Source organism: Callorhinus ursinus, unplaced genomic scaffold (assembly GCF_003265705.2).
Source record: "Callorhinus ursinus isolate GAN/ISIS: 27379988/994484 unplaced genomic scaffold, GSC_fseal_2.0 scaffold4, whole genome shotgun sequence".
NCBI classification, from domain to species: Eukaryota; Metazoa; Chordata; class Mammalia; order Carnivora; family Otariidae; genus Callorhinus; species Callorhinus ursinus.
In genome coordinates, this window is record NW_027397066.1 from 94810821 (window position 1) to 94834568 (window position 23748).

Genomic DNA, 23748 nt, shown 5'->3' on the forward strand with positions numbered 1-23748 from the left:
TTAGGGGAAAAGGCTACATGCTGCAGTTTGAGAACCACTGGTTCTCAATTATTGCTCTAATGATTCAGTTTATCCATCCATTCATTTCTCCTTACAATAAATGTTTTTTGAGATGTAATTATAATGTGTCAGGAATACAGTGGAGAAAGTACTAGAGTTCCTCCTTATAGGTGCAAGAATAATTCTTCCATAAAACAAAAGATGGTAACTTTCTGACAATGACCTACTTTTTGAAATACATTTTATAGTATATCATGGCCCTATCCATATACACACACATGCCTGGAACAAAATAACACAAAGCGATATGTACCCTAATACGTGTGAGGCACTTTCTGATATTGTCTGTTCTACTTCTGTTGTATTCACCCCAGTAAATTCATTTTGCAATCCACTTATACATTACAACTTGGAGTTTGAAAAATACTGCAATAAAATATCCTCACCAGTGCAAATTCCTTGTTGAGAATCATCTGTTCAACTAAAGATGACTCATTGTGGAAGAGGTGGGGTTGCATATGGCTCCACATATGAGGAAACCACCAGAACTCATCCACAGACCTAAGCAAAAGGTCATCTCCTTCATCTTCCTCTTCAGTCCCTGTAAAACATGAAGTTAAAAATGGTTTAAATGAATATTTCGTATTGGCTTGAAGATTATGTTTGTCAGATTTTTGTTATTCTTCTTACTACTGATACATAAATCCTATTTTGCATTGTTTTAATAATAATAAAAAGAAATGACCATAGTCTAAATTACACGGAAGGCAATGTGGTTGGGGGTTGTGATGAGTTGGAGTGCAGATAGTTGTTTAGTTTAGAACTTAGGGGTATTTTGTCACTGACACTGTTCAGGATTGCTAGCGTATGGTGAGAAATGAATAAACAAACTTCATTTGAGACAATTTATTTTTGTTTTAAAATTATTAGCTGATAATTCTCTTCCTTATTGCATGTGCAGGGGAAACCTGATCAGAGATGATTTTTTTTATTCTTAAAAATATTCTTGCATATGAGTCTAAAATTGAGCTTAAAATTTAAGTGATGAAGTTTGTTAATTTTTTCTGATTAGAAAAATAATATACGCTTACTGAATAAGTAAAAAAAAAAAAGCACAGACTAGTGATATATGAATCTCAAAAACAAAACAAAACAAAAACAAAGATCATCATCTAGAGCTAACATTTTGGCATTTTGGTATTTTCTTTTAAATTTTTTTCTGCTTTTTTAAAAGTTGAGCTAACACTGTATAATTACTTTTGTATCCCTACATTTTTAACATAAATATTATGAACATACACATTTCCTATTTTGATACCAATATTTCTTAAAACTTAAACAATGAAGTTATTAACACAATAGAACCGTGGCTTGAGAACTTTAATATAAAGTTCTCAACTTCTCTTAAGAAAATTTGTGTTCAAGGCATAGTAAAAACCCTTGGTCATGCCACAAGTGAAAAAAAAAGAAAGAAATAACAACTTACTTCCCAGGGAATTCTCTTCATTGCAGATACCAACAAATATTTTCACTGTATGAAATCATACAATTTTTGCACAATTTTACAATATGCAGTCTAATTTTAAAACGTTCTGGGTCAGTAATGTAGGAATTGATTCCTGTTTGGTCTCTAGATACTTAACTAAATAAGTGAAGTAAAATAACAGATTCTGTCTTAGAGTGTGAGGTGTATTTATTTGGTTTATTTTTCCACAATATAGTATGTTTTAGATGGCTCCTTAGTTTAATACTAAGCAAATAAATATTAAAGTTTTTTTTAAAGAATCCTCTCCAAATGTTTCATTTATGTGTCCCATAATAAAGATTTCACTGATCATGCAGTAAAGAGTGCTGTAAAATGGTTAAAGTGTATATTTGATATCCATAAATACAGAAGTAGAGTCCCTACTTCTGTCATTTACTTTACTACGTGATCTTGGACAAGTCAACTTCTTTGAATCTCAGTTTCCTGGTTTAAAATGGGGATATAAATACCTATCTCATTGGGTCTCTGTGAAAAGTGAATGAGATTGATTTATTAAAGCACTTAATATCATGACTTGCAGATAGCAAGCACTTCATAAATATCAGGATCTCTTTCTTCTTAAAAATAATATCTACAGGTTTATACTTATAGTGTTCTAAATTTATATATTTTTACAAATTCTTGAAAACATTGCTTGCCTAGATTATTAATTTCTTGAAGTCAGAGATTGGATTCCTTTAACTTGCACTGTATTATGCCACTTCCCCAGAGCAGTGAGTAGGTGAATAATTTAATTCAGTCCATATTAATATAATGTCAGTGAACTTCAGAGTTTTCATATGTCCACCGAAGTGCATGGAAACTTTTGTGTGTATTTATGTATATGAATTATTTCAGGATACAGCTCATAATGCATAGTTCTTAGAGGGTGAAAGGACCATCAGGTTTAATTAGAGTTTTGGCACCATACTACTTATAATAGTTGCTACTATACAAAGGGTAAAGAAATAGAAGTTTTGAATGTGATAAAGTCTTATGAATCAATTGAGCAGACAGAATCCTTAATTTTTGGTAACTTTAGCTAAAATTGTTAGTAAAACAGACTTGCAATTCATTGACTTGGTTAATATAGAGCATTTCAAACGTTGAAATCCAAATAGAGAAAAGTTTATCATTACCTCAGATGGATTTTAAGCATGAAGTGTTTAGACCATGTTTCTTATGGTCATAATTTAGCCCACTGAAGCACAGATTAGAGTTACTTTATGTCACATGCAATGAATGAATTGACTGACAGTTCTCCCACCCTTCTGTTGTGCTTTGAATACAGAATGTTTGAGAAATGCTTCCATTCACTTTAAACTTCACCGATTGTTACTCAAAGTAGCAGGAATCACAAAACACATACATGACCAGGAAGGAGGTCAATTAATCAACTTAAATGAAATTTGTAGACTATTGATATAAACAGATACATGACTGATCATAAAATATTAATAATTTTTACACTAGATATTGTGTTAATTTATAAACACTCTTCACAAGGTTGAGAGTGATATTTAAAACTTTATTTTTTCACTTCATAGATTAATTTTCCATCAGCCTTTCTCTTACTTTATATACGTCTTATATTTCAAAGCCATGTGAGGCAAGTTTGTGACACTAGAAATAGCTTAATGAAAAATATGATACCAAGTTATGCTGAGGGACCAATGCAGAATTTCAAATGTTTTAAAATCCAATTAAATGAAAATATTAAATTTTCAAATCACTACAAACACATATTTTTCTATACTATTAACACATATTTTTCTATACCTAATTTAATATGTGAGGATATAATTTGTAGTTCATACATCACCATATTTAACACAAATTACAATCCATTAAAAGAATTTGTGTTCATATTTAGCCTTTTACTTCTAATCTGATCTAGATTCAAATCTACATCATTATTATCTTTTTTAAAGATTTATTTATTTATTTATTTATTTATTTGACGGAGAGAGAGCACAAGTAGGCAGAACGGCACACAGAGGGAGAGGGAGAAGCAGGCTCTCTGCTGAGAGGGGAGCCCAACGTGGGGCTCAATCTCAGGACCCTAGGATTATGGCATGAGCCAAAGGCAGCTGCTTAACCAACAGAGCCACCCAGGTGCCCCCAAATCTACATCATTATTAATTAAAAATGTAGTATTTTTTTGTTCTAACTTAATAGTTTTTCCCTCTTACCTCTCTTAATTCTCAATAAATAGGAAGTTTTTAAATTCAGAAGTAAAATATTGAAAGATTTGCTTTTTTGTTACCACTTGTAGATGATCTTGTTATGAAATAATAGTATACTTCTAAAAGTTCTTTAAGTCTGCCAATATAAGGATAATTTTGGCAAGATCCGGGCTAGAGGTTAATCCCCATAAGGCAATGTTAAAATGCAATTTGTAAAATTCCAGTGTCTGCATTGTTGCTTTTGTACAAATGTCTGCTTTATATTTGCTCATTATGTATGAAATATTGTAATTCCTGAATGGTAAGAAGATGTTTGTATTTTCTTTGTAATATTGAATCTGGCATGGTTCCATATAGGTAGGCATAAACTAATTTTAAATATTACAATAAATAAAAAGAACTGTGTGGTGATGAAAATCTATTAAAAGTTACCTATGGTTACCTATTAGTTCTAGAACTGATAGATTCAACAGAGCTGCAGAGTTCAAAAATCAATATACAGAAATCTGTTGTATTCTATGCACTAATAACAAAAGAGCGGAAAGAGAAATTAAGAAAACAATCCCATTTACAATTGCACCAAAAATAATAAAATACTTAGGAATAAACCTAACCAAGGAAGTGTAACAACAGTCCCCTAAAGACTATAAGACATTGATGAAAGAAATAGGAGATGAAGAAATTCCAAACAAATGGAAAGAAAGATTTGCCACGCTAATGAATTGGAAGAACAAATATTAAGATATCCAAACTATCCAAAGCAATCTATAGATTCAGTGCAATCCATATCAAAATATCAGTAGTATTTTTCACAGAACAAGAACAAATAATCCTAAAATTTGTATGAAACCACAAAAGATCACAAACAGCCAAAGCCATCTTGAGGAAGAAGAACAAAACTGGGGGTACCACACTCCCAGATTTCAAACTGTACTGCAAAACTATCGTAATCAAAACAGTATAGAACTAGCCCAAAAATAGCCACATAGATCAATAGAACAGAATAGAGAGCCCAGACAGAAACCCACACTTATGTGGTCAATTAATCTATGACAAAGGAAGGAAGAATATACTAGGGGGAAAAATAGTCTCTTCAATAAATGGTGTTGGAAAAATTAGACAACTATATGCAAAAGAATGAAACTGGCACCATATACACAAATAAACTAAAAAAGGACTAAAGATCTAAATATAAGACCTGAAATAATAAAACTCTTAAAAGAAAACATAGGCAGTAATCTGTGGACATCAACCTCAGCAATAATTTTCTGGATATGTTTCCCCAGTCAAGTAAAACAAAAGCAAAAATAAATTATTTGGACTACATCACACTAAAATGCTTTTGCACAGCAAAGGAAACCAACAACAAAACAAAAAGGCAACCTACTGAAAAGGGAGAAGATATTTGCAAATGATACATCTGATAAAGAATTCATACAACTCAACACCAAAAAAAAAAAAAATCCACAAATATTCCAGTTAAAATGGGCAGAGGTATTGAATACGTTTTCCCAAAGAAGACATACAGATGGTCCAAAGACATGTGAAAAGATATTCATATCACTAATCATCAGGAGAAAAATGCAAATCAAAACCACAATGACATATCACCTAACACTAGTCAGAATGGCCAGTATCCAAAATATAAAGAACTAGGAAGTGTTGGCGAGAATGTGGAGTACAGAGAATCTTTGTGCACTGTTGGTAGGAATGTAAGCTGGCGCAGCCACTGGAGAACACAGTTCGAAGGTTCCTCAAACAATTAGAGATAGAATTACCATCCAATCCAATAATTCCACTTCTGGATATTTACCCAAGGAAAACAAAAACACTAATTGGAAAAGATATATGAACACGTATGTTTACTGCAGCCTTATTTACAAGAGCCAAGAATTGGAAGCAACCCGTATCCATCCACAGATGAATGGATAAAGAAGATGTGGTATATATACACAATGGAATATTACTCAGCTATAAAAAGGAATGAAATCTTACCATTTGGGACAACATGGGTAGGTATGATGCTAAATGAAAGTCAGAGAAAGACAAATATCCTATGATTTCACCTATATGTGAAATCTAAAAAACAAAACAAATCATATAACATAAAGGAGAAAAAAACTCATATATTGAGAGGACAAACTAGTGGTTGCCAAAGGGAGGGGAGTGGGAGATGGGTGAAACAGGGTAAAGGGTATTAAGAGGTATAATCTCCCAGTTATAAAATAAATAAATCACCAGGATGAAAAGTATAGCATAGGGAACATAGTTAATAACATTGTAATAACTTTGGAGACAGATGGAAACTACACTTATCATGGTGAGCATATTGTAATGCATATGACTTTCTTTTTTTCTATTTTTAAAAAAGATTTTATTTATTTATTTGAAAGAGAGAAAGAGAGAGAGAGAGAGAGAGCATATGAGGGGGGGTGTCAGAGGGAGAAGCAGACTCCCTGCTCAGCAGGGAGCCCCATGCTGGGCTCAATTCCCAGACTTCAGGATCGTGACCTGAGCCGAAGGCAGTCGCTTAACCAACTGAGCCACCCAAGTGCCCCCAAAGCAGTCTGTTTCTAATACCTACTCTGAACCAGTAATTTCTACAGAAAATAAAAAACAAAAAGCAAACAAAGGTAAATGAATGCAATACTTTTTTTAAAAAAATTTCATGTTTTAAAGTTAATAGTTTTATATAAAGGGCCTATATTTTGTCTAATGAACTCTCATGAAAAACAATATTAATACAATTTGTAAATATCCATGAAGTAATTGACTGAGTCATATTCAATTTATTATTAATTACAAAGAGTGGCAATGATTGTCACTAGGAATTATGCCCTACAAAAATAATATTTGTAACACTTTATCCCTAGAAGACATCTTAATGCTATAATGTGTTCATTTTCTGAGTTTTCATTGTGCAATTCTAACCAAGCTTTATACATTCAGACTAAAACATTTTATTTCAAACTCCACACTTTTATTTTTTTCCTTTTAATCAACATTATGTCCTTCCTTTTTCAATTTGGCACCTGTGAGTAGCTGACTGCGAGGGAAAGCTTAGGGATATGTCCTTTCGGGTGAGATTGTTTTTAGCATATGAAGGGCAGAGAAACCAAACAGGAAAGAATACATGGGAAATACAAATAAGTGGAGCAGTCTAAGAAATGAAGAATCTATCATTATTACGCTGGGCATATGTGATTAAATGTCTTCAAAACAATGAGGCTCATCAATCAGCATCCTCATGCACTGGGAAATCAGAACATCCTGGGAGAGAGCTGAGACAGTCATTGTGACAAGGCCATCTTCTAATAGTTACATATCACAGTGGAGTGCAAGTATAAGGAAAGCACTTCCCTGATTTGCAAACTTTGTTCCATATACTTAAGCCTGCACATAAGAATGTAACTAGATAAGATAGAAGTATGCCCTCCCTAGAGAGGATATCACCAATGTTAACTCCACTCTAGGAGAAAACTTGACATCTCTGAGGAAAATAGTAAGTACTCAATATAATATGATTGCATCTTTGAAATACAGTATGGATGCCTTTCAATGATTCTACACTTAAAGTATCAAGTCAGTAAAGATTTCATCCTATGTGAAGGAAAGTAAGCTTCTGGGATTTACAAATTTATATATATTGCTTGATCTCTAAAGTGTACTATCACCACAGCATAACAGAATAGAGTGTCTCTTCCATTATTTTTGTTAGGTTAGTACCAACATAGTCAAAAGAATCAATAAGGTCTTCTTAAAAAATAAAATGAAAATGATTTTTTTTTTGGTATCTGCCTCCAACAACTATCCCTGTGATATTAACTAGTGTGTTGTTCATTTCCTAGTGGATGTGTACTGTGTACATGTTCAGGATCATAAAGAAGAAATGAGAAGTGTTATAACCTGCTATCAACATTAACTCTGTGAATGTCTGGCAGCTTTAATAGTTCTGAATATGAAAAGCAAATAAAAGAGCTGAGGCAGTTATCCAGATATATTTCAACCAAAAGAATGGCTTTACTTGCACTATATGGTTATTTAAGACAAAATGGTATTGTTTGTGTGTGAACTCCAAATAATCCCATAATTTTTTTCCCCTGCATGAGTAGATATAGCTTTTAGAGTTATCTGCTTTATAACTTCAGAGTCAGAACTTCTTAGGCTTGAACTCATTTCTTGAGGGGGCTTTTGAAGAAGATTTAAAAAACCATGTCTATTTTCAAAATTGTAAGCTGGAATTACTTTGCCTGTGCAGATACGATGACCCAAATCTCTTTCTGCAAAATGTCCTTTTAAAATATGCAATCATTTGATTTATCAAATGGTCTAAATACTAATTTTCCTTCTATTACTTGAAACAGATTTACATGTTTCAAAGCAGGAGGGAAAAGGCATTAAAGAAAAGCCAATAAGACATCACTGCTTCAATATTCTAATAAACCATGCTGAGCCTCCTTGGTTAAACATTTAAAAAGCTTCTTTGGGTAAATGAACTGCATTTATGATAATTAAAGACTACCTTTGCATGGGATATTTTAAATATCAATAACATGCATACATGCATAGAGAATCCCATGGAACGTTTTCACTAGGATATTATGAAGTAACAACAGTGCAAAGTCATAAAGTATTTGATTTATACCACAAATGCAGAAATAGGAGCAGCTAGTAGGTATTGCCGTACTACAGGCTCTAAAACATCATTTTGTGTTATTTTTGTCACTATAAGATAGTCACTTCTATGCACATTTTTCTCCATTCGAGTGCCAGATATTAGAATGCTGATACCCATAAAATAAAAGTCATATTTTGGAGGGGAAGATGGCTAAAGAGGTGAGAAATATCAGAACATAGAGTAGTGCATGAACACCAATCACATTTTAAGAATTTGTTGAGAAGCTGACACTGAAAAGAAGTGCAACTGTGGCTGGATAGAGATGGAAAGAAATACAAGCCTTATTATGATTGCTTTAATGCATGTTGGGCCAAATTGTAATATTTTTAGGGAAAAATCCTGCAAGAGAAAGTAAATTAAGCAAGATGACCCTCTATTAATTTTCTTTGAGGCTATAAAATTCCTCTCTGATCACCAGATGTTTCCAAAGGAATAATATAAGAAAAATGTCTGTCACCTTGAGTATCTGACATTTTAAAAACACTGCCCACTATTATTATTATTGGAATGTCATTGCCATCATCAACATCATCATCATCATCATCACAATCACTTTGCTTTCTACTTGGCCTATGCTGAGAGACAAGATGCATAGTCACAGAACAATGATCATGGTTTCTTTTACTGAGTTGAAAAAGTCAATTGTCTTCCTCCTTTGCCCTTGATTCTAACAGTATTTGCCAAAGTAAACAAGCTCATTGATTTTGGATTTGGCTACTCATATAATGCACCCAAGTTTTTCCCATAATCAGTCAGGATATTCTATTCCTCCTACTTATGAAACATTTAAAATCCTCGCTCCTATTTATATGTAGCTGCCTGAGAACACAAAGCTCCTTACCTGTGTGGTAAAACTTCCCTGAAAATCCAAGGTTGAAGGTAAAATTTGCAACCTGAGTGCGCAGTAAATTTTGAGTCTCTAGTAATGCCTGAAATAAATAAGAAATTAACATGATTTTAGAAAAATAAATATGAAGCTTTGGGATGCCTCTTTTTCAAATGTGTATGCATGAGTGAAACAAAATAATATGGGCTTTCTTGCTTTTTGGGTTTTTGATGGGTACTGTTATTTGCTATTCATATTTCGGGTATTATAATTACTACTTTTATTTTTATTGAAGTTCACCAAATTATGAAGCAGTTAAGTCCTAAGTACATTATAAGTTGCTGAGAGGCAATTCTCTAACCACACAGCACTGAAATCATTTTTCATTTCCATGTGAGACATTTCTTGATTTCAGATTATTACACTCTTTCCTTGGGGGAAATTTTTCAGAGTTGTTGAATGTAGAGAAGTCTTGCATTTGTTGGTAAGGAATAGAAAGGTAACATTTGTTTGAGTTGCAATTTAGTATTTATTTAACTGTGCTTCCTTCCCTATCGTTTTTTTTTTAAAGCATAATCATTGAGTTTAAGGCTTGGGTTTTTACCATACAAACTAAAGAGAAATGTATAATTTAAAGGGTGTTGATTGCAAATGTTGAGATATAAATAAGGCCAGGACAGATAGGAAATACATAGCCAATTCCATAAAGAAAAATTTTCCAACTGTGGCAAAATGTCCCTATTTTCTTTTTTTTCTTTTTTTTAATGTCCCTATTTTCTGTATTTGAAATTATTCTATGTTAATTTCTTATTTGTAGACAGGATAAGAACACACAAATAGTAATCTTAGAGTCAGACTTAGTCCTGTAAATTTTCTGCCAGTCCTTCGACTGCAATTGTTCCTATACCAACATATGTAGCATAATTCAGAACTCTCATATCCTTGGGTTTTTTAGTTTGCTTATTGATTAGAATGCTTTTCCTGTTTTTAAATAAATTTTTAAAGGGGACTTACTTTATTCTGATGAAAATGAGAAACTCATTTCAAACTATTTTTGGTTACTGCTATCTGTATGTTAAGGTGAATAAAGAGTCAGAAATTTAGACAATTCTTTTGAGTATTAGTCACAGTGGCTAAGCATTTGCTTTAAAAATTTGTAAAACTATTTACTCCCCCAGAATTAAGAGGACTCCTACAAATTAGTTTAATTAAATAAAAAAAAAAAGAGAATAACTAAAAGGTTGGTAACTATATAATCAGTGTTTATCCAAGGTTCCAGTTAGTTACGTTGAGTGTAATCTTGGCCAATCTTGGTTTAAATATTATGAATTAAATAGAAAAAGGAAAAAAATAAATTAGTTTAAGTCAGTTGTATGAAATATATTTTTAAAGTTCTCAGAAAGAACCAACTAAATGTTAAAAAGATGTTGGAGTAAAAATAAAGTCTATTGAACTAGTTGGGCATATTGGTAAATCCTGTGGAATACAGCCCTAAATAGAAAACATCACGCATCTTTTTATCTTAGTTCCTTCTTCTGGGTTTCTCATTTTATTCAATGCACAGTCCTTGGGCCCCCGTATCCTGAAAGAGTTTTTTAAAAACATTTCTCCCTTCTCCTGTATTCCTTATCACACCAGCCCCGTTCCAACTCTCTGGCTTTGAGTTCTTGAAGTCATTATTCTGCATTTATTTCTCCACTGTCCATTCTTAAATTCACTAAGTATGTATTGTAGTTGCATACAGGGTTGAGTATAACAAGCATAGTCCCTTTCTAGGATGTCAATGCCTAGAAAGGGAGAGAGACTTTAAATAGTCAAACAAATGTGTAATTACAGCTCATAAGTTCTAGAGCATGCTGTGAGAGATGCAGTAAAGGATTTTAATTTATACAGAGGGAGTGGGCCCACACTTTTGATGTTTTCTTAGGGACAATCAAATAAACATCAAACAATCTATTTTTCCCTCAATCACCTTGCCATCACTTTAGGAACTCCCTCATTGTCTTTTTCTTGGGCTTTTAAAACCCTGTGGTCTGCTAACCTGTTCCCATCCTTCAGTTTTATCTTCCTCTACTCTGCCTTATATTCTGAAATCATGCTAACACCCCAAAGGCAGTAAATGCACTTCACCCTTGGGGTCAGGGAATCTGTTCAATTAATGACTTAGCCTTGTTGGTCATTTCACTTCTCTAATCCTTTCTTTTATCTGTAAATGGGATAATGCTTAACACCTGTTTCACACTATTATTGTGAGGATTACATTGCATAAGGCATACAAAGTGCTTAGCTAAGTGCCTGGCACACAGTAGGAACTCAATAAATGCTGTTAATGAGCACTCAATATGTCATCGTCTCCCAGCCAACTAGGTATTGTTGGTGCCTCCTCATTTCCAATTAAGCTACATGCATTGCTATTTCCCCCAAATCACCTTGTCCTTCTGTCAGTTCTTCAACTGCAATTGAAGGACTATCCCCATTGCCTACATTTCTCCATGCCTTTGTTCATTCTGTTCCCTTTGCCTAGCTAGCCTCCAGCTGCTCCCCATCACATTCCCCAAACCCATCCATTCTTCAAAGCTCTGGTGCCTGGGTGGCTCAGTCAGTTATGCATCTGCCTTCCACTGAGGTCATGATCCTGGCCCCCTGGGATCTAGTCCCGCATGGGACTAGTGGAGCGGGGAGCCTCCTTCTCCCTCTGCCTCTCTCTCTGTCTTTCATGAATAAATAAAATAATTTTTTTAAATTAAAAAATAAAGCTCTGTCCAAATGCCACCTTTTTTGTATGAAGCTGTCCTGTTGCCTCAAACCATTTCGTTTTCTCATCTCCCAAAGTAAGTTCCCAAATTATTTTTCTTAAGACTTGCATTATTTTCCACTTTACTACATCACTTTTTATCTAACTTCTCCTAGTGTATAAGTGCCTTCAGGTCAATCAAACCTTACTTATTTTTATGTATTCTGTATTGCTGGATATATGTAGAAGGCATTCAATTGAATTAATTTCATTTATTTTTATTAGTAACATATTCCTGATAGTAAAATGATAAACATGGTTCACGGACCATACCATTAAATGATATCAGAACAAATGAATAGGATGTTACATTTCACCAGCACATTTATATCATGGATGTTTTATAATCTTATATTATAGATTGCCTAGTAAGACAAGCTCAAAGAAGTGAGGACAGATGAATATTTTTCCACTGGTGTTAATTAACTCTATGAAGAATTTAACAGACCTTTCCATTGTTGAAAGAACAATGGAAAGTTGTCTAGTCATATTCTCCCAACATGTAATCTTTTTTTTTTAAATGTTTTATTTATTTATTCATGAGAGTCAGAGAGAGAGAGAGAGAGGCAGAGGCAGAGGGAGAAGCAGGCTCCCTGCCTAGCAGGGAGCCCAATGCAGGGCTCGATCCCAGGACCCTGGGATCATGACCTGAGCCGAAGGCAGACACTTAACCATCTGAGCCACCCAGGCGCCCCCCAACATGTAATCTTGATTAATGTGGGGAGTAAAAATGACAATTTCGGTAAGTAAAAACAAAACAAAACAAATGGATTAAAAAAGCAAATCCTAAAATGTTCCAAGCCTGTCTACTTCAGTATAAAAAAAATGTTCTTTGATTTCCAAAAATCGGGGAAAGAAAATTTCCATGGTCTTTCAATGGTAGAGGAAAAAAGACACAAATAATAATGAGTGAAAAAATAGGTCTAATTTTTTAAAATAAACATCAGAAATAAGTTTAAAATAAAAAGTGTTAAACCACAAAAAATTAAAGAAATGTAGAAAAAAATAAAGAATAGAAATACAGGAAAAGCATAAAATGTCAGAAGAAATGTTAGATAAGAAAAATACAAATACAAAATTATGAATAAGTGAAATATAATGAAAACTTACTTTGGAAAAACTTGTTTATAAAGTAGAAGTAATATGTCTCAATTAGAGATAAAACTCAAGTTGTAAAGCTTAGGAAATAGCATGTAGCTGTAGATATGTTTATTTTTATCTGAATATTTGTGAGGAAGTTTGACTAACTTTTGAACCTAACTGTAAAATGAAATGTATTTAATGTTTGGACAATAAATTTCAGTTATTTCTTTGATAGTACATGTCATAAAAAATATAAACAGCTTTGATATTTTCCCTTGCATTATTTAGGAAGAATGTACTAAGTTATTTGATTAGATATTAAAGAGAATAAATATATATAACGTAAGAAAAATCAATAATTCATTCTTTTAATAAATATTACTTACATTCACTTAATGTTCTTATAATGAGTTCCTCAGTATTTAATAAAGCAAGTCCAACTTACCCTACTGCAAAATGTTAAAGAAATGGCTTTCAAACTTTATTGTTCATAAAATTTTCTAGAAGAGACTGCTAATATTGTGAATTCTGGGGGCCCACTTGAAGAGTTATTGATTTAGTCTTATGTGATAGGGTCTAGGCTCGTGTATTTTATCATAGACCCCAGTTGGTTATAAAAACGGCCAAAAGCAATTATTTCGAAGTTACCCATAAGAGATGAATTGCCAGAATGCTTATAAAATAACTTTTCCAGACCCATGTTCTGGGAATTCTAAATTAGATTATAAAAAATGGAACCTAGGAAACTGTAATTTTAATAATGATTCTTATAGCTTCAAATTGGGGATTATAACCATCAAGGAACTTTGGGAAATATTAAATTTGTGCATTATTTATCTAATTTCAAAGTACATTACATAAATTTTAATCCACTCTGATATTCAGGTAGTTTAATATAAGACTAACCCTTTCCCAAATTATACATAATTAAATAATGCATGATTATGTACATATATTGATATAGCCTTATACTTTCAAAATTTCAAATTGAATACATAAGGGTGATAGTTTTTGTTCTTTTAACTGTCTTGTACAGTTTTTTTAATATATACAGGAATTCATAAAAATGGTATCTTATTTATTTTACAAGATCTCAAGGTAGGAATCAGAAGGGATTACCTCTATACTTATTGTCCAAGAGGATAAAATTGCTTCATGGAAAATTTAAATGGCCTACCCAGATAACACAAGGAAAGGGCCAAAATTGAGTATGTTTGCCTTAACACTTGGTCCAATCTTAATAACTTCAGGTCTCACTACAGTAAGTCTGTGTGGCCACCCAGGATGAAATGACTCAGGATTCCATGAACTTTTGGGCACACTATTTGTCAATGTACAAATGAAGATGAATAGAGCTGACCCAGGGTGAAAGTATGAAGCTTTTAAAGTTTGCCTTTGATAGTCTGCCTCCCTTCTTGTTCATCTCCTTCCACTTAGAAGCAATCCTCACTCTTTCAGAAACCTACTCTCCCTCTCTCTCCTTTTTTAAAGATTTTATTTATTTATTTGTCAGAGAGAGAGAGTGCACAAGCAGAGGAAGCTGCAGGCAGAGGGAGAAGCAGGCTCCCCACTGAGCAAGGCGCCCACTGTGGATCTTGATCCCAGGACTCTGGGATCATGACCTGAGCTGAGGGCAGCTGCTTAACCAACTGAGCCACCCAGGCGCCCTCTCCCTCTCTTTTTAAAAATAGGGGAGGGTATGTGCTACGGTGAGCGCTGTGAATTGTGCAAGACTGTTGAATCACAGATCTGTACTTCTGAAACAAATAACGCAACATATTTTAAGAAAAAAGAAAAAGAAGATAACAGGAGAGGAAGAAAAGAGGAGTATGTCAGAGGGGGAGACGAACCATGAGAGATGATGGACTCTGAAAAACAAACTGAGGGTTCTAGAGGGGAGGGGGGAGGGGGATGGGTTAGCCTGGTGATGGGTATTGAGGAGGGCACGTTCTGCATGGAGCACTGGGTGTTATGAACAAACAATGAATCATGGAACACTACATCAAGAACTAATGATGTAATATATGGTGATTAACATAACAATAAAAAAATTTAAAAAAAAAGTTTACCTGTAACAAAAAAATTAAATAAATAAACTCTTACTACCACTCAGAGAGGAAACTGTCTGGTATAATTTATACATTGAAAGAAATCTATCACACTAACACACCAAGTCTTCCACAGTATTTTTATATTGAACAGTTTGGCTGTGATTCTGGAATGGATGGGTTAACTAAGGAAGAATGAATGAATGTAATAATAATACTGAAGAAATGTGGGGGCCTTTTGTGGGGAGAAAGGTTCGGGAATCCTTCTGCTGAAATCACACTCAATTTGAAGAACAACTTGCTGAGTAGAAAAACACTTCTGCATTTCAGAGCAATTACCCTCTCGTCTTTCACTTAAGGGTTGCACTCCCATCTCTCAGTCTTGCCCAAGCCTCCAGGAAACCAGGGATATGAAACTTACCCTCTGGACTCTCTTTGTCCTTGTGCCATTATTAATTCATCCATCCATTGAAACAATATTAACTGAACACCTGCTATGTTTCAGGCACTCTTCTAGGTACTAAGGACACAGGAAAGAATGCTAATAATAATTGAGCTTTTACTATGTGTTAGGTACTCTGAGAAGCACTCTATTTGAATTATCTCTTTAAATCTCCCTGTGATCCCCTAATTAACCCTGCTCTACAAATGAAGAATATAAGGCACAGAGAGACTAAATAAGCTACATAAGGTTATGGAGTTGGAAAATGTCTGACAAACTGATAAGCTTGTTCTTGTGGAACTTAGGTTCTGTTTAGGCGCACAGATGATACACGTGGAAAATCAATCAGAGAATTATTTAATTTAAATTGTAATTAGTGGTGCAAAATAGTGTTATAGTATATACTATTATTAAAACAAACACGGAGTACCTACATTTCAGCAGGATAGGCAACGTGCTCTATGCAGCCTCTCTGAAAAAGTAGCAATTTAGTCGAGGCATGAAAAATAAGAGGCCAGTCATGCCCAAATCAGGGCTCTGGAGGAGTGTACTTGGGGGAAACAGGGCAGTAAGAATAAGGCTCAGTGTCAGGAAGAACCCTGGTATCTTAACACAGCACACTCTACTTTATCTTACGTAAGATACGATTTTTACATTTTAAATTGATTCCTCTGACTACTTGCTGAGAAGGAATTGTAGGAAAACTGGAGCTAAAACAGGAAAGTCATTGAGGAGGTTTTTGCAGAAGTTCCAGTAAGAACAAAATAAAGACATGGTTTCTACTGGGGGTACTGGGAATGGAGGGAAGGAAGTAGTGTAATTGTTGATGGACTGATGTGGGAAGTGAGGTGGAGTGTAATTTCATTAGTGTTTCAGATTTCTGACATTCAATGAGATGGGGGAAGAGTTGGGAAAAATCAATACTTGCACTGCTACACTAAACATTCTTTCTCACAACAGGATGACTGTGTTATTGAAAGCTCTATAACACTCCTAACAGGAAAGATAGAGCTTAAAGTCCTAGAACATCATTGCTTTTAAACTTGTGTTATCCATAAGTGGAGGGTAAACTTCAGGAACTAACTGCACAAGGAATGTATATATTGGTAAGGGGAATAGCTTCAGAGCGTAAGGAGTGCTTTTTGCATACTGGAAGGTTAAACACTGATGCTGATTAAAGATACTGGCAAAGAGAAGAGAGAATTTGAAAACTGGTTTGACCTTGTAAAATAATATTAACTCGTGTCACGTATGTGAAGAGTTTGCATTTTCTGCTTGATTATCAAAGAACACAATGAAGGTTATACAAATCATTAAATTTGAAGAGAATTTACAGTGCTGTAAATTTTATTTGATTGCATCAGCAAAACAGTCCATGTGACTTTGATTCCTTTCCCAGGGGTTGTGAATGGATTTTTCTTGTGCCCTCAACTTTGTTACTGCAGTGTCCTGGGCAGTTTTGCGTTCACGGAATTCTAAGCCATTTTTACTTCAGTTCATTCTGAAGATATGTGAGATGAACTTCTGCTTCTGCTTTCTGATCTCCCTGGGATCAGAAAATTTCCTTAAGCAAGGTAAAATACTGCCCAGTTCTTATCAGCCCCAAATTCTCTTCAGCTCTATTCTCATTTTCAGTCCGTGTAGATCATCTCAAACTATGAGTGGGTTCTGTTCTATTTCCATGTTTTCCATGTTCTACCTAATTGATTGGGATTTTGAATTAAATACATTTGAATCCAATATGAACTATAAGGTCCTTCAGATAATTTATACATTTGTACAGATAGTTTTATACATTTAAGTATAAATTTTTAAAAAAAGATTTTATTTATTTATTTTAGAGAGAGCGAGAGAGAGAGAGAGTGAGAGAGAGAGAGCATGAGTGGGGAGGAGGGAGAGGAGCAGAAGGAAAAGCAGACTCCCCCAGAGCAGGAAGCCCCATGAGGGACTCGACCCCAGGACCCTGGGATCATGACCTGAGCTGAAGGCAGACACTCAACCAATTGAGCCACCCAGGGGCCCCACATTATGTATAAATTATACATAATTGATATTTATTCATTTATTATTTGAACTACTGGCATTCTCCTTTAAAAGTTCACCTCCAATCTTGGTCTTTAATTATATTATTTAATTTACTTCTCCTATAGGCTTTGCTCCAAGTCTCTATCATGGCCTACAAATTTTTTTGAGTTATAAAAAGTTAAAAATATAACTTCAGAGTTCATGGTTTGTTCATGGTTTTCCTTGAAAGCCTTTCATGCTTTTAATGACTGTCTATTTTCCTTAAGCTAAAGTATTTAAGTAGATAGAGTAATATTGAGATAGAGTTACCTTATATTAGGACTTGTTTGGGGATGTGGAATGAAAATGGCCATTGTAAACTCAATGATTTAAGAGATGGCTCCAGGAATAATCAGGAATCAGATAGCTGAGAGAAACATACACATGTACACACAACACAAGCAAAATCACAAAGTCAAACCTTTATTGGGTGAGGGTGGGCAGAAAGAAGTTTAAGATTCAACATATTTCTGGAGATTCTCAGTCAGGGTCTGCACTGAATTGGTCCGAATTCTCTGTGTGCTTGGTTGGTACTTTCAAAATGTAAACTGAATCACTCTGCATAATCCTGACTCCTATCTTGGGGAGCCAGCTTGATAGAAATGCTGTGTACTGCCATGGAAGCTCCAAAACAGACGCAGAATCACCCTCCTCAGAGTTTCCTTGGGGTCTCTGGAGTGTGGAAGCCTGGACATGGATGATTTTACTATATGAGGGGATAACCAGTGAAACAGAGTTCCTGATTACAGAGGAGTGTTTTCCAAACCCTGATCCCTGGTTCACTAGGCCAGTGAAATTTAACAATTCTATGAAACATAATTCCATGTTCAAAATGTTTGGGTAACACTATATCATAACCCTCTTGGGAAGTTCTTAATTCACATTAATGTACTGAGCTCTTTAGTAGGAAAAAATTTGTATATGATTTACCTTAGCTTTTTCTCTGAACTATTAGGTAGGAGCACACATTTCCACTTGCCCAAATTTGATACATACTGTCTTAGGAAAAAACACTAAGTGGATGGCTAATCCCTTGGAAGTAGAAGTGTTTCCTGGATTCATGCTATAGTATCCTGTTTGCTGTCCAAAGCAAGTTGCAGAATATAGTAGTTGTGATTTTACATAAAATGTGATTCTCTGCATGCATTTAATCATGTCATAACTTAGCTCTTTGTAAGTGATCTAAAGAAAGAAATATTTTTCCATTACTACAAGATATCCCTAAACAACTTCAGGTCAACTTCTTAATATTACAAAATTGTGGAAAAATTTAGAAATAACAATTACACTTTTGATAAATATGATATTATTTCTTGGAGCATCTTATTCTTGTTGAGAAATTATTAAAGACAACTGTTAAGTTGTTTCATTAACAAAAATACTTTTTACTTTAAAGATTGAAAAAATCTCTAAGTATAATTATCATTTTATTGTTTAGGCCTTAAAAAAATGAAGGCCTCCAAAGCAACCATCTCCTTTATCAAGGTCGAATATTGGCATTGTTTCTTAGGACTCCTGCTTCTTCCTTTGCTCATGGCTGTAATTTCCATTTCTCATTCCCTACCCTCTCTCTTCACTCAGTATGAGTCCAGGGTGGGCTTACAGCAATACTCATACAACACAGGTACTCGATGATTGTTGGCTGGTATTGTAACTGACTTTTCTAATTTCATCTCTAGAAATACTTCCTGCTCACATACTGGTTAGGGATCTTTTCATCGCTAAGATATTCACTTATTAGCTATATTGTATCATTATTTGATTAAATATTGTGTTGTAACAATTCCACAATGTTTCTTGAGTGCAAAAAAGTATACTTTCTATTCCCAGTTTTATACAACTCCCCTTTCGTTTGTCAGTGCACCTTGGTAACTCCTAAACTCTGTGTCACATTTTTAGAGTCTGGAAGACAGGTTTCAGAGATGCTTGGCATAGTCTTGGCAGCCATGTGTTGGTCCTATAATAATTTTCCTAAAAATGCTCTGAAACCATAAAAGGGGAATTCTGTAGATGGTAGGTATTCAGGATTTTAATTTCAAATTTTATGTCCACAGCCATTTCATTCAATACTAAAAAGAAAAACATTGTCAATATCCATCATTCCTGTCTCACAAGAACAAGGGAAATATTGCTGAGTATCTGAGGATGTCTGTAGGTTTTTATCTACTTTTTCTTAGGAAAGGTATAGTTTCTTCCCTTCTTCTATGTGGCTTCAGTCACAATTTCTCTTTACCCTAAATGTAATGACTATCAGGTTAAAGTCTGTATGACCTTTCCAGTGGCCAAACTTTTAATTTCATTTAGACCAGGCGTGAAATTATAAACCATACATTTTAACTTTACTACTGTCTTTTTGTTAATAATTTGAAAGAATGAAAACTTTGCTTTACTTCCATTGCTATATTCATAGATTGAATTCTGTCAAACTAGTTTACCATCAGGGCAGAGCAAGCAACAGTAAATAAGAAAAGCTGATAATGGTGAAAACAGTTGTGTGCAATAATGATTCAACTGATATGCTACAAGTGATTTGAACAAAGATAAGTCATTAACATTTTTGGGTACTGATATATTGCATAACACATGTAGGATAGGTGGCATGCTGATAAATATATGTTTCATGTCCCACAATGAATATATCTGTTTTCTTTCTGAATAAAAAGGATATGTGTTTTTAAATACATAGTTGGGCTAATAGATGAACAAACAGGCTATATCTAATAGCAAAATCATTATTATCCGGGTTTACTCTATTAATACGATACATAATAACTTAATTGCCTAGACTTTAAAAGTATCTTTGTATCAGGATATTGACATATTTGGATAAAAGGATGGGAGTGTCAAATTAAAAAATCAGGAACATCCCCTTGATGACTTGGAAAAACAAAAAAATTGTTACTGATAATAGAATTGAAAATATAATGGCCTCTGGTTTTTCATTTAGACATTGTAACAGAATAAATTGAGTATTTAACAAATATGAGTTTATTTAACAGGTAAAATGAGAAAACTTTAGTTGCAAATAAACGCAACTACCTATAGTTACCAAATTCACTTTAAGTAAACATCAAAAAGTTTGTCTCCATAAGGAACTCAACTTCAGGAAGCATTTATTGAGCCACTTCTACCTTCCAAGTAGTCTCCTAGGCCCTAGGCTCTGCTAATATATTGTGCACATTTAAAATGTATATAAATACATATATTTATATAAAAATTATATAAATATGTTATATATACATATTTGTGGTCTACATGTGAAAATGTTTCTGTGTTTTATTTTCATGCTATCTTACCATATCTGAATAAATCTGCATTATTTACAATTTTCATGATCAACTTTATAAACATTTGAAAATTTTTCATATGATACATAAAGATTTTGCCAACACACATTCAGATACATATACCTCTAAATGTGTATCGTAAAAATCTTTTCCAAAGGATAAATATCAAATCATGAGTCAATGTATATATATTTGAAGCATTAAAGCTTATTTATTGTTTAAGCTCAAGTGTAATAGAATCTTCTCATTACACTGCTAGGAAGGTAGAGATACATTGATTTTTAGGTTTTATTATAAATATGAAAATATATGTCATTATCTATACAGAACCTTGATTTGGTTATAGAAATCATTACCAAAATATAGTTTATTGTATATATAATATTTTAAGGTGGGCTTTCCCTGTACTTAGTAGACAAACCATTTTTCTAGCAAACCTGTCCCTCTGACAAAGACTTAAAGGTTTCAAAAATAAAAAAAAGCTCCAGTGAGATTTAGTTGTCACCTCCTCAAGCTCAATCCTATTTAAAGCCTATTATAACTCACATTCATAACAAAACAGGCTTAACATCCTCTGATAGTCTACCAACTCTGCTTTCCTGAAGATGAGGGGAAACTAGTGAGATATTCATGAAGGAGAACACCAAAACAAAAATGTATTAATGGTAACATTTTCCAGCACAGCTCTCATTTCCCAAAGAAAGAAGGCAATATTCAAAATATTTTCTATGTAAATGGTATCCTTTAGAGTTCTGTGACTGCTCTTACCCAAGTTTCACATATTTTTTAATAAAGGAATTTTGCTATAATTTTAAGAAAGATTCTCAAATAAATGAAATATGTTACTTTATTTACTTAGTCAAAATATATTTGAGTAGCTAATATATTCCAGCTATTCTAGGTATTAGAGATTCAGCTTTGAATAAAAAAAGTACTTTCTTTAAGAGTACATCTTCTAGGGGCACCTGGGGGGCTCAGTTGTTAAGCGTCTGTGTTCAGCTCAGGTCATGATCCCAGGGTCCTGGGATCGAGCCCCGCATCGGGCTCCCTGCTCAGCGGGAAGCCTGCTTCTCCCTCTCCCACTCCCCCTGCTTGTGTTCCTTCTCTCACTGTGTCTCTCTCTGTCAAATAAAGAAATAAAATCTTTAAAAAGTGTTTTAGAGAAAAAAAATGATGGAACAAATGAGCGGGTAAAAATATTGCTCTAACAACTTTTAATTTAAGAAGTATATTATATATGTGTTAAATGCGGAGGAAATGTAATAGTGAAACAACTATCTAACTCTACTCAAGAAATGTGAAACAAAGAATAAAGAGCATATCATTACCAAACTTTTTATGTAAATATTGTGGTACAGATATTAGATGTTATAAAGAATTTATACTTTTAGCCCATTCACTGAACTGTTGAAACAAAACTCCTAATTATTATTTCACTAACTATGGATCACTTAGCATTATAAAATAACTTACAAAGCATTAGAATTTGTTGAAACAAAGTCTTCCTGCTTCGGTAAATGAAATATAGTAGCTCTTTAAAATTTAGAGTTCTTAAGGAATCTTTTTCCCAGAATATATTTAATCAACTACAGGGAAGTTTCATTTTATTAACTGACTCTAGTTTGACATTGCAAATATCTCTCACCTTGGGTCACATATGAGATAAAGTCTCTTAAAAAAATCTTACCCTCACATTCTGCATTATTTTACATTAATCTCTAGGATTACCTTTAGAGATTTTGAGTCATCTTTATTCTTCTTAATTGCTGCATCTATTAAGCAAGGCAGATATTTTTCTACATATCTTTGATAATTACTAACATATCCCACATTTACATAATACATTTTTGGGGGCATTTTCTGTGGTAACATTTCATGGCTAATAGGAAGCAATTTGCTTTCCTTTATTAAGTGCGTTAAAACTTCATGCCCTAGACATCATTGACGGTAAACATTTGATTCTGCTCAAATTTAATGCACAGAGGCATTTGGCTATGCCATATTAGGTTTATTTATGTGCTGTGTTCTGCATTGTTAGCTGCTAATGAGACTTCAACTCTTATTGCTCTAAGGCCTGAACACTAACCTCATTTTAATGAGTTCATTATTTGCTGTCTTCTCAAAGGAAGACAACAAATTTTCCTTTTAATTAAAGGTCAAAACACCTCTGGTGAAGGAAAAGGAAGAGGTTATCCAGCCCTGGGATAAGATGAGAGATAGCTCTTTCAGATTTCTAAGCTAAACAGAGCTAGCGTAGGCTGGGGTAGGCGGTGGTTTCGCAAGAATATAGACAGTCAATCAATCTCAGGAGACCAAGGTGCATCTAAATTTAAGACAAATGAGAACACTACAGTGTGATAGCTAATGTGTTTGTAGACTTTTACAAAGACCTAAGACTTCGTAAAAAATGAAAGTCAGCCAAAGTAATTAAAGAGGCTTTACTCCTAACCAAAAGGGCCACGTGGAGCAATATGGCTGCAGGAGCAAGATTTGTCTTTCGCATGACCAATGAGTTATGGAGTTCAGAGAACACATGCCATATTAAATGAGCCAAGAAAAACTAATCTCAATTGTTTTATCACAGAAAGTGAAGCAAAGGCAACTCAATATTTTAGGGACTAATGTTGACCCAGCGTGAGGTAAAAGAATATGTATCTTCAGAGGAAACTAGCTGCTAAAGAGAAATTCCTGGGGATGTCAGGTGTTATTTGCATTGGCAGGCTATGCATATCTCTAACCACAGGAGAAAGGTGAACCTCAATGATATATAGTTCTGTCACAGCCGATATTATGAACAACTTGCTATTTCTGTAAG

General features: G+C 34.0%; 1 protein-coding gene across 2 annotated transcripts in view; it reads right to left on the reverse strand.

Annotated features, from left to right (window-relative positions):
* Positions 1–23748, reverse strand: part of LOC112826011 (bifunctional heparan sulfate N-deacetylase/N-sulfotransferase 4) — a 403078-nt gene that overhangs the window by 137901 nt on the left and 241429 nt on the right. For both annotated transcript variants that reach the window (XM_025874089.2, XM_073891207.1), the window contains 2 exons: positions 9231–9318; positions 447–601 (listed from right to left, as the gene is read on the reverse strand). In XM_025874089.2, coding sequence (XP_025729874.1) covers positions 447–601; positions 9231–9318 — 243 coding nt within the window. The remainder of the gene's footprint in view (positions 1–446; positions 602–9230; positions 9319–23748) is intronic.